This window comes from Nannospalax galili, unplaced genomic scaffold (genome assembly GCF_000622305.1).
Source record: "Nannospalax galili isolate Female #2095 unplaced genomic scaffold, S.galili_v1.0 scaffold77, whole genome shotgun sequence".
NCBI classification, from domain to species: domain Eukaryota; kingdom Metazoa; phylum Chordata; class Mammalia; order Rodentia; family Spalacidae; genus Nannospalax; species Nannospalax galili.
The window spans coordinates 3494481-3506017 of record NW_008341457.1 but is presented as its reverse complement, the minus strand read 5'-3'; the positions used below and the strand labels follow the sequence as shown (position 1 = coordinate 3506017).

The 11537-nt window shown below is 56.9% G+C and overlaps 1 protein-coding gene across 7 annotated transcripts in view; it reads right to left on the bottom strand.

Moving 5' to 3' along the window:
• The window catches only part of Sbno2 (strawberry notch homolog 2), a 47165-nt gene that overhangs the window by 2428 nt on the left and 33200 nt on the right, over positions 1 to 11537 (bottom strand). For 6 of the 7 annotated variants that reach the window (XM_029565458.1, XM_017799124.2, XM_008837181.3 and 3 more), the window contains 21 exons: positions 10907 to 10990; positions 10630 to 10726; positions 10391 to 10545; positions 10174 to 10307; positions 9917 to 10007; positions 9587 to 9730; positions 8258 to 8375; positions 7712 to 7817; positions 7413 to 7566; positions 5348 to 5524; positions 5113 to 5210; positions 4319 to 4398; positions 3154 to 3345; positions 2787 to 2956; positions 2092 to 2223; positions 1747 to 1882; positions 1560 to 1672; positions 1404 to 1475; positions 1202 to 1310; positions 978 to 1052; positions 682 to 825 (listed from right to left, as the gene is read on the bottom strand). In XM_029565458.1, coding sequence (XP_029421318.1) covers positions 682 to 825; positions 978 to 1052; positions 1202 to 1310; positions 1404 to 1475; positions 1560 to 1672; positions 1747 to 1882; positions 2092 to 2223; positions 2787 to 2956; positions 3154 to 3345; positions 4319 to 4398; positions 5113 to 5210; positions 5348 to 5524; positions 7413 to 7566; positions 7712 to 7817; positions 8258 to 8375; positions 9587 to 9730; positions 9917 to 10007; positions 10174 to 10307; positions 10391 to 10545; positions 10630 to 10726; positions 10907 to 10990 — 2581 coding nt within the window. The remainder of the gene's footprint in view (positions 1 to 681; positions 826 to 977; positions 1053 to 1201; positions 1311 to 1403; positions 1476 to 1559; positions 1673 to 1746; positions 1883 to 2091; positions 2224 to 2786; positions 2957 to 3153; positions 3346 to 4318; positions 4399 to 5112; positions 5211 to 5347; positions 5525 to 7412; positions 7567 to 7711; positions 7818 to 8257; positions 8376 to 9586; positions 9731 to 9916; positions 10008 to 10173; positions 10308 to 10390; positions 10546 to 10629; positions 10727 to 10906; positions 10991 to 11537) is intronic. The other variant, XM_029565459.1, reaches the window with a different exon arrangement.

The window sequence follows — 11537 nt, the reverse complement described above, 5'->3', positions numbered from 1 at the left end:
CCCCAGTGCTGGGATGATGATACTACTTGACTGTTTTTTTTGTCTTTTTGAGACAGGGTCTCCCTGTAGCTCCAGCTGGCCTGGAACTCACTATGTAGACCAGGCTGGCCTCAAACTCAGAGAGATCTGCCTGCCTCTTCCTCCTGAGTGCTGAGATCAAAGGTGTGCACCACCACACCTGACTCAACTATAAATAAAGCTTTATCTAGTGGCCCTGACCATCTGTCTTACTGAGTGGCACCCACAGGGGAGCACGTGCCAGCTCCACCTGGGCCTGACTCAACATCCTAAGTTTACTTAAAACACTGACATTCTTTTTTTTTGAGACAGGGTCTCCCTGTAGCCCCAGCTGACCTGGAACTCCCGATACAGACTAGGCAGGCCTTGAACTCGCAAAGATCAGCCTGCCTGTGCCTCCCAAGTGCTTGGATTAGTGTAGGAAACCATGCCAGGCTAACACTGACATTCTTTCCAAAATGTTTTTGTAACTGGATTGTGTACATCTCAAGTGTGAACTTCATAGGTGATCATGCTGTGTTGCCGTGTCAACAGGTGGAGGAAGTCTGCAGTGTGGACTTGGGGGGGAGGGAGTGTCCTGTTTTCTTTTGTATAGACTGAACCCACGTGGGGCACAGGGGGGACCCCAGGCACTTCAAGGTGTCCTTGTTGGGCCATGCTCACCCAGGATGCCCATGTCGTATCTGCCTTCCTTCTTGTCAATCTGGATGAGGTGGTCGAAGGTGTCTGAGAAATACTGAAACAGTGCATTCTGCTTGCGCACCTCCAGACCCAAGATGCGGTTCAGGAACTTGGTGATGGAGCAGTCTGCAGGGCCAGGGGAGGCCAAGATGAGGATCCCAGGATGTGTGGACCCCAGACTGTATGAACTCAGTGGGGACCCTCAGATGGCATGGGTCCAGGATACAGGGACCCCAAGACTGTGGGGGCCCCTCCTCACCCTGTGCCCTGGGACTCACCCTTCTCCACATCCAGGCAGCCAGTTCGGGACTCACGGCCCCCAATACCCACAGACAGCAGGCCCTGCTTCATGTCTGCAAGGAGACAGATGCTGACCTCCGACCCAGTGCCTCCAGTATCCCCCAACCCTGTACCCCTCAAGTACCCCCCCCGCCCCTTTCCACCTCCCGTAACCCCCAGCAGCCCAGAAACCAGTCCAGTCCCCCATTCCCAGTCCACTCACCCCGGAAAAAGGCAGCGTCCCCTCCTGGGTAGCCCTGGGGCAGCGGCACCCTGTTATCTGTGTGGCCCAGGATTGTGGACAGGACGCGGCTGAGGGCACGGGCACCATACTGTGGGAGCATGGGAGTCAGGGCAGGCCTACCACTGCAGACCACTCAGAGTGGCCCCCACCCACCTGGGACTCCCACAGCACCCCCACTGACCTTGTTCTCGAAGTTGTACTTGCTCAGGTCTCGGGACTCAGTGGCTCTGCGGTCTCCGTGAGTCAGGGCACCCTGTGATCGGGATCAAAGATTCCAGTCCCAGCTCAAGGCCCTGCCCCGCCCTCCAGCTCTGGTGCACCCAGGCCAGCCCCTCACCAGGCTCTCCAGTCTCTTGGCCACGATGGATGCGAACCTGCGCTCCCCAGCTAGTTCTGAGATGAGGAAGATGTACTCTGGAGCTGAGACCTGGTTGGAGCGGTGGGTGCGGCCTGTGGGCGGAGGGGTGTCAGGGCCAGAGATCCCGGGGTCCAGGGGTCCGCCCTGGGTGGGGTCGGGGTCTCACCGAACTGCTGGATGGCTCGGTCAGCGCTCCAGGGCAGCTCCAGGGTCATGTGTACACGGCGCCTCTGGTTCTGCACTCGACGGTCAGCTTGGAGGGACACTCCCGAGCTGGAGGCCTCTGAGATGATGGCCACAAGCTGTGGGGACGTCAGTGTGGGGGCCTCAGGGCCCAGCTCTGGGACACTGTCCACAGGGCGCCCCACACATATACAGGGAACCTCACAAGTGCACAGGGTGCCCCACACGTGTAGGAGCAGGCACATACAGAGACACATGCACATCTACACAGGGCTGGGCTGGGTGCAGCCCCTGGCCTCCCTGGCCTCCTCCTCATCTCCCACCCCACCTTCTCTCCACTCATGAAGCGCTGTTTCTCCCTGAGGTTCACGTGGTCAATGGACAGGCCCTGCTCCGCCCTGGACTCGAATACCACTGTTCCATCTGGCCGGGACACAACTCGGCCTTTCCTGCCGGTCATCTGTGGTCAGGGAGAGACAGAGGGAGCCGGGGGACCACTGTCGGTAGGGCAATCCTACGCACAGGTCTCTGTGTCTCCCAACTCCATCTGGTCTCAGCAGCCCTGGGCTTTCCCTGCCTTGGCCAAAGACTTTCTTTACTTTTTTGGATTTGAGACAGGATCTCACTGTGTAGCCCAGGCTGGCCTCAATCTCACAAAGATCTGACTGCCTCTGCCTCTCAAGCACTAGGACTAAAGGCATGCGCCACCATTCCTGATCTTTTTTTTTTGGTCTTTTTGAGACAGGGTCTCCCAGTGGCCCCAGCTGTCCTGGAACTCACTATGCAGACCAGGCTGGCCTTGAACTCATGGAGATCCACCTGCCTCTACCTCCTGAGTGTTGGGACTAAAGGTGTGTGTCACTACCACGCCCGGCTCCTCTCTTTTTGGAAATGGTCTCAGGTAGCCCAGACTGGCCTCAAACTTGCTATGTAGCTGAGGGTGGCCTACCCCAAGAAAATCTCTGCGGCCAGGTCTCCTAAGCCAGCTGGGTAGCCATACCCTGCTCAGGCCCTCAGGCTCACCTCAGCCACCTGCTCCGGGCCCCCCAGCTGATGGATGAGCTGGTCCAAGGTGTTGACAGGCAGCTCCCGACCCAGGGCACGCACCTTGGCCAGCAGACCCTGCTTCAACTGCTCCACACGTTCCAGGACACCAGGGCCCTGTAGCTCCCTCTGCGGGTGGCACAGGGGGCCTGTGGGGGTGGAGGGTCAGAGAAGGCTGCAGGGCTTCACTGCCCAAAGCACAGTAGGGGAACAGAGGCCCACCAGCACCTCAGCCTAAGCCTCAAGTTTCCTTATCTGTAACATGGGCGTGTGTTGGGGGGAGGGTTTCACATGGCTGTGTCTGTGGGGAAGGGGAGAAGACCCCTGACCAGATGAACCGGCTCACCTCGGTTGTCTGTAGGGAGCATGGTGGCATCAACAATGACAACATCGTCATCGGCTAGGGACTCTGGGGATGAGTTGAAGTCACTTTCCAGACCAGCATCTGACTCTGTGCTGCTGCCATCACTGATTCGAATCACACCCGCTGCCTCCAGCGCCAGCCTGGGAACCTTGGCGCTGCGACCCCGTGGACGCCCTACAGGGAGGGTTGGGGTTCAGGCCATGGGGTGCAGAGGATGGAGGAGTAGGCAGTGCTGAGGTGCAGAGAGAGCAGGTGGACACTGTGAGGGGGCCTAGGGCGGGGACCCAGAGAACTGATGTCCAGATCACTCTGGCTCCTTGCTGAGCGTGTGCCATCCACTTTGGGTTTGGGTTGTGTCTTATTTTGGGCTGTCTTATTCTGGCCAACTACAGTGTGTCATGAGACCCCTAACTTCTTCCTCATGGAAGCCCCCAGACCCTGTGCTGTGGTGAGGAGAAGTGAAGTAGGGGGACCATCAGCCTCCATCATCCTTCTTGTCAGCCCAGACAGGCCTCACGGGGCAGCTCTGGGTTCCACTGGCTGAGGATGGCACAGAGGATGCATCTCAGAGCCCCTTGAGGGAGAAGTCAGGGGTCTACACTGTGTAGTTGGTCAGAAGGCTTGGTGTGTGGAAGATGAGGGGGGCTCTGAGTATTGGGGATTAAGGGGGATGGAGCTTGGTATGGGTTCTGGCTTTGCCCTTCCTGCTTGGCTATGTGTCCAAAGATGAGTTACTTGACCTCTCTGAGCCTGGCTTTAGAAATGGGGGGGGGGGGCGAAGCGGGAACAGGTGAGCCACATGCCTAGGTGTATGCTAACACATGCAGCTGACTCACACACAGCTTAGCAGAGCCATGTGGAGCCTGGAAGCTGCCTGCCTGCAGAGGGCCAGGCTAGAGCCACAGTCAGCCAGTCAGGTTTTGGCTAGTGGGCAGCTGGCTGCAACTTCCCTGAATGCCTGTCAGGGCCATGGACAGCCCTGCACACTGTGCTGCCCTGGGCATCCACGAGCAGACCTCCACCGGGCTCCTGTAGGATACCAGAGTCAAGAGAGAGCCCAAGTGGCTGTGGAATGAGGGCAGGGGCAGAAAATAGCATAGGAGAGGGCAGTGCAAAGCAGAGTGAATGAAACCATCAGGACTCTTACTTTTCCTCTTATTGGGTGCGCGGTCACGCCTCCTCCTGGTGGATGGGAAGTGTTTCTGGATCAGGGACAGGAAGACACCTCTGCAGGGCAGAAGAGTGCTCAGCATTCACATACAGGGCTGGCTTCCACCATCTATAGCCACAGCCTCCAACAACCATGGCCACCACCACCCCCAGCAACTGCCACCCATAGCCACCACCACCAGCCATGGCAACCTCCACCCACAGCCACAGCCATCTCCACCCACAACTATGGCCTCTTTCACCCTAATTACCCACAGCCACAGCAACCCACGGTCATGGCTACCACAGCCACAGCCATCTCTAACCACAACCACCTCCACCCATAGTCATGGCCACTGCCAGCCATAGCCACAGCCTCCGGCATCCATAGGCATGGCCATGCACATTCTGGGGTAGCAGATGCTCTGATGCCCAGGACGGGCCCCTTGGAGGGCTTGGGTACCAGGAAGCCAGAGGGGCGGCTGTAAGACCCTCACTGGGGTGGGCCTAAGATTCCAGGAGCTATTGAAAGGGGACCTTTTGAGACCCCAGCATATACCAATGTGTCTACCACAGCCCCCCAGAGCCAGGGCTCCCATGCTCAGTTCTGACAGGAAAACCTGAGCCAAGGACTGAGGCGGGTCCAGCCCTAGGTAATATAGCCCAGGCTAAGGGGCAGGGCCAGGCCACAGAAAGGTGCCATGCCAGGGCCATCACAGGCCTGTTACCTTCCCTGTCACCAACTGTCCCCATCACCCTCTGTCCTTGTCACCCACTATCCCCATCACTCACTCTGCAGCAGAGACGAAGCAGTCCAGCCTTCCCTCGTTTTCATCCAGCACTTCTCGTGTCCGAGCCTCGCCTGTGGACTGGAGTCCGATGACCACACACTGCAGGATGGGGTGGCAGAGCTAGGCTCTGGGGTGACCCTCCTGTCCACCTGAATCCCCCCAGAGGCCCTGCATGACCTGTCATCCCACCACCCAGACCTATGTGATCGCGCAGGTCACCATGGCCAGGCACCCACCTTGTCCTTGGCCAGCTCTTCACGGGCCAGCTCCACCAACCGGTGCACCTTGGCGGCGATGCACAGGTACTTGAAAAAGCGTTGGTGCGCTGACCAAAACTGACCCCACAATGACTTGCGTGAGTCCAGGCCTATCCAGTCAGCCGCCTGCTGGAACACACTCAAGGCCTCGGCCCACTACAATGGCAAAGGCCACCAAGGAAGTCAGTGTGTGGTCCAGTTCATCTGGCCCAGCACCTGCTAGCCACCCTAGAAAGGCAGTGGGCGGCCATGTCCATACCTGCACAGACTAATGCCACAGCCAAGCATTGCTGAGAGTGGGGCAAATACAACCAGGATACATGATATTCATGTATGAAATTATCAAAAATAGAAAATGACATATTTTAAAAACAAGCCAGGCACGGTAGTTACATGCCTTTAATCCCAGAACTCACGAGGCAGAGGCAGGCTGATCCTTGTGAGATTGAGACCAACCCGGTCTACATAATGTGTTCGAGACCAGCTGTGGCTACAGGGAGACCCTGTCTCAAAAAACCAAAAACAAAACCCACGGGGCCAGTGAGAGGACTTTTCTGTTATTTGAGTCTCACAGAGCCCAGGCTGGCTATGAACTCATGACCCTCCTAGGTGCTGGGATGAGGGGTATGTGACCATGTGTCTCAGCCTGTCTCTCTCGGTTTTCTGAGACAGGGTGTCATGGAGCCCAGGCTTGCTTTGTAGCTGAGGATAACTTCAGCTATGTAGGTGAGGATAACCCTGAACTCTGGTCCTCTAGCCTCAAACCTCCTGAGTGCTGCCCTGGCTTAAAAGGTTCCTACTGGGCCAGCGACACCTTTAATCCCGGCACTTGGGAGGCAGAGACAGACGTATCTGTGAGTTCAAGGTCAGCCTGGTCTACATAGTTCCAGGTCAGCTGTGGCTACAGGGAGACCCTGTCTCAAAAAAAAAAAAACCAAAACCAAACAAACAACAACAAAGGTTCCTATTGGGTAGCTGAGCTCACAGCCTCCAGGCACACTGGGCTGGCTGTACTCTGTCAGGCATCCTGGGCCTTGAGGGGTGCTGAACAGTGCTTCCAGCCTCCAAATACTCCCTACAGGAGTCCCCAAGGTGGAACATGTGTACTCAGACCTGGCCCCTGGGAGTGGTACTATCCCGGGTGACACCCCAGGGCCTCAAGCATCCAGAGTGTTGGGTGTTGGATGGAGACCACACAGGCAGGTGCCATACAAGGCTCTGTTGACTCCCAAGGAGGCTACTCTTGTCACCATGGCTCTGAAGACCACGTTTTGTGTTTTTGTTGTTACGTTTTGAGACAGGACTTTACTATGTATCCCAGGCTGAACTGGAATCCACCATCCTCCCGTCTTAGAGAAGCAGAAGGATGAGGGCAGGGTGAAGGCCAAGTGTGGGGGGGGTGAGGGTCAACGGGGTGGGTGAGGGCTGAGGGAACTAGGAAACTGTCCTGGGGGCTGGAGAGGCCATGGGCTCCAGGTCATGACCTGTGTGCCCCCAGTCCAGGAAGTGGGGTGGGGTCTGGGCCATGTTTAAGGGTCTCAGTGGTCAAGATCCCCAACAACTCCCATGTGGAAGCTGGAGGTATGGATGCACACCTGTGATCCTGCCTGCTCAGAACAGGGCTGAGGCAGGATTGCTGTGAATTGGGAGGCCAGTCAGCCACAGTGAGATGGTATCAGAAATAAGGGTAAAAAAAGGAAAGAATTTCCCAAGTGGGACCAAGAATCACTCAGCTCCTGCCTCAGGCCCAGGCCCAGGCCCAGAGAAACCAGTGGTCAGGTGTGAGGTGTGCACCCAGGACTCTATGTACATGGGACTGTGTGTGCATGTGTGGGACTGTGTGTGCATGTGTGTGAGGCTGTGTGCACGTGTGACTGTGTGTGCATGTGTGAGACTGTGTGTACATGTGACTGTATGTGTGTGCTCATTACTGTGACCTTGTGATTGTGTATGTGACTCTGTGTGTGTTTGTATGTCTGTGTGCAAATGGGACTGTTCCACACACACTCAAGGATGCACATGGTCAGTCATCCCACTTACTCACCAGCAGGGCAGCCCGGTCATACACCTGCTGGAAGGCGGGGGGCAGTGGGATCTCCTCCACACGGAAAGTGACCCCAGAGAAGCTAAGCTGTCTTGCAATGTACATGCCGCTGACCTTCATGTCCATGGCCACAATCTCCATGGCACCCACACCCCTGCGGAAGGAGTCAGGTGCCCACAAGGGGCAGGCCAGTCAGGGTGCGAAAGGGCTGGAAGCACAGGGCAGGGCAGGTGCAAAGGGCCTGTGGCCACGGGGGAGATCAGTGGACTCTAAGGGTACCAGGCAGGGTAGGGGCTCACCGCTTCTCAATGGCATGCAGGAACTCATCAAAGGTCCGGAAGGGTGTACCCTCACCCCAGATGCCCAGGCGGCTCATGTAGATCATGTTTCGGGGCTCAGAGGCACCTGGGGGGGGGCAGGTGGGGACATGAGGTCAGCAACTCCCCATGCTGCTGGGAGTTTACAGGGATCGTAATATGGCTGAGTGGGGTGCAGTCTCAGAAGCAACCCTGGGGAAGTTGTACATGGGACTGTGTGTGTATGCGTGAGACTCTGTGCATGTGCGTATGACTGTGTGTGACTGTGTGTGTGAGGCTGTGTGCATGTGTGACTGTGTGTGCACCAGAGATAGAGAGAGGGATAGAGAAAGTGGAGGGCACGTGTAAGGTCATCCAGAGGCCCCACCTCTGTCCAGGCAGAGGGGAGCCAGAATGGACACAGCAAATTCCATCTTCTCCCCAGGTCCCAAGCAGAAGTGAGGTGCAGACCCTGGGCCTGTACACCCCCATATGAAGGTGGCATCACTAACAGAGGCCACTTGGGATGCAGTCCCCCCCACAAGGCACCTGTGGCACTGGCGTACACCACTCTGGCCAGGGGCAGCTGACTCTGCAGGTCCAGCACGGCCTTGCCCATCTTGGTGGAACCTGCGTTCTTGGCTTTGTGGCACTCATCAAAAACGATCTGGGATGCGCTGGGTTAAGGAATGTTCCAGAAGGATGGGGGGATTGTGACCCCAGTCAAATGCCCCAGAATGCATCAGAGAGAATTCCAGAGGTATGAGGGGGGTTATCTGTCAACCGAGGGGAGGGGAGTGCTTGGGACGTGAGGAGCATCCTACAATTCCTGGGTGTACAAGGGGCACTGGGGGGCCAGGAGATGTAGCTCAGTGGGCAGAGTGCTTGTAGTTTGTTCGTGAAGTACTTGTAGCTCAGTGGGCAGAGTACTTGTAGCTTAGTTGGTGGAGTGCTCCCTAGCATGCACCAGGCCCTGGGTTCATCCCCAGTACCACTTAAACCAGGCATGATGACAAATATCTGTCATCACAGCACTTGGGAAGTGGACACTGGATGAGGAGTTCAGGGTTATCCTCAGCTACATCGTGAGTTTGAAGCCAGCCTGGGCTATAAAAAACCCAGACTAAAACAAAAATAAAAACAACAAAACCCCCAGGGCACTGAGGGACTGGGGGTCAGTCAGTAGGAGAGGTCCCAGGAGTTCAAGGCCAACCTGCATCAAACAAGACTTAAAGAAATTAAAATTTAAAAAAAAGGGGCTAGAGAGAGGGCTCAGCGGTTAAGAGCACTGGCTGCTCTTACAGAAGATCCAGGTTCAGTTCCCAGCACCCACATGGCAGCTAACAACCATCTGTAACTCCAGTTCCAGGGGATCCAATGTCCTCTTCTGGTGTCTGTGGGCACTGTACAACATGGGTGCCTCATACACATTAAAAAATAATAAAAAATGAAAAAAGGGCTCCCTGCAACCTGGGCCAGAGTCCCTGCTACTTCCCAGCATGTCCTGGGGCTAGTGGCACCTACCACAGGTGCAAACTGTATTGGGTGGTCAGGGTGGCTATGGATGGTACCTACCTAGAGGAGCTCTAGGGTGGGGAAATGGTCCCACATTGTCAGACAGTGAATCCTGCCATCCTTTGGGGTGCACAGCAAGCAACCTGTCCTCAAGTGTCTGTGACCACCCACAGGTTGGCTAGAGTCAGAGCAGGTGGGGTGGGATCAAGTGAGGTTTGTGGGTGCTTCCCTAAATCTGGACAGAACAGCTCTGGGATGGGGGGCTGTACCAGGGTGAAGACCCGCCTAGGTGGGGCTGAATTGGGTTGCCAGTGGGCTCTCAGACCTCCCCTCCCTCTCTGGCTCCCCTGCCCCACAGGATACCACTCCATCGAAGGCCTCTCCACACCACTGCAGGATCTGGCGCAGGCGAGTACGGTGCTGGCCCCCTGCCTGGCTCTCCCCGATCAGGGCAGAGTAGGTGGCGAAGAGGATGCCTTCCGAGGTAGTGTTGTCACCATACTTGATCTGCAGACATGGCCCAGTAGAGGGGTGCAGGTGCCCTGCCTGTTTCCCCAGGTCCAGGAGCCGGGCAGATAGGGAGCACTCCCCACCTCAGTCCCCCCTCCCCCAACTCCCTGTGGTCCAGGAACTAGGCAGATGGGGCACCTCCAGCCTCAGTTTCCTCCCTGGTACAGGGTGCACCCCACCCACCTTGCTCAGTGCATGCACTGCGATGCCGGGGGCCTCAATGTCTCGCAGGTCACGCTCTGCATCATATTTGAGGTCATTGGAAGCGCTGAACCTGTGGAGCAGCCTAGTCAGAGCTTGGCTGGCCTCTGCTGTCCGCCCTCTGCCCACTGCCCTCTGCCCAATGCTGTCCACCCTCCACTGTCCACCACTGCCCTCTGTGCTCTGTTGTCTGCTGTCCACGCTCCACCCTCTGCCCGAGTCCTCAGCTTGGCACTCACCACAGGGCCTTCTTCCTGCCTCTCAGGTAGTTCTCCACAATGATCCCAGCCACAGTGCGGCCCTTGCCCACACCAGCGCCATCACCGATGAGGAAGCCCGCGCGCTGCCCACTGGGCAGTAGGACCTCGTGTTGCTGTGGGTCAAAGGAGGCGGGTCAGGGCCTGTGCTGCCCACCACCCTCCCCAGGGCCTGGCAGAGGCAGGAGGGGATGGTCACCTGGCAGGCATAAGTGATGGCTTCCAGCTGCAGGGCTGACAAGGCCCCGTTGTCTGAGGTGGGCAGGGCCAGTGTGTAGGTGATATCTGGGGGTGGGACACTGGACAGAGTGCTGGTCTCCACCACGCGGTCAGGGTGTTGCTTGCCAATCTTGGCTGATGGGGCGCAGAGGGCAGAGTTGGGGCCAGCTGGACACCACCCATCCAGCCCTACTCTGGGGGCTCCCGCCAGGCACTCACACTTGGACGGCACATAGTCAGCATAGGTCTCTGTGTGGCCCAGCTCCTCAGCCTCCTCTTCCTCTTCTCCCTCCTCCTCCTCAGCCTGGCTCTGCGACTGTGGGTGGGCGACACTTCAGGGCTCTGGCCCACCTCGCAGGGGCCCAGGTCACAGGGGCCCAGCATGCTGCTGTGGGGTGGACATGGTCTCCCTCCATGCACAAGGCAAAAGGGGGTACTCCCTGCTTCAGGGTGCCTTCGGAACCCCTCCGTAGGTCCCTGGGAGGGGCCAGATCACCTGGTAGCTGATGAGAAGTGGAGTCCTGGGGAGCGAGGTCACAGAGTCCTCAAGGCCAGGAAAAGGTGCACTGGGCAGAAACAGCTGTGGAGACAGATCAGCAGGGTGATGCCAGGCAGGTCTCAGGGACCAAAGTCCCCAGCAGAGCTGGCAGGTGGGGGGTGCTGTGGACAGGCTGGACAGGAGGCCAGTGGTACATGGGGTTGGGGGGAGGGTCCCTGGTCCTCAGCCCTGAGAGCTGCTTGAGTGTTCCTGAGAGGCAAGCAGTAGCCCTGCCATCTCTGAAGGACCCATGGTTTCCCCAGGGCAAGTGACCCGGCACATGGGGACCAGAACCAGAGGCTACCATGGGCAAAATGGGTGGGCCCGAGACTCATCATGGTGAATGAGGGCAGGGCTGGGCAGCCAGGTATGGCCTGGCAAGTGGTTTGAGTCTGGGAGCCATTACAGAGGCCATGGACTTGTTAGAAACTGATTTTGAAATCTCCATTCTGGATATATATGCAAAAAAGGTTTAGTATTTATAACATTATAATTATATCATATATATTTGTTATTTACAAAACTATACTTATAATATATGATATGTATATATTTAAAGATTTTAATTTATGTATATTATATATATTAC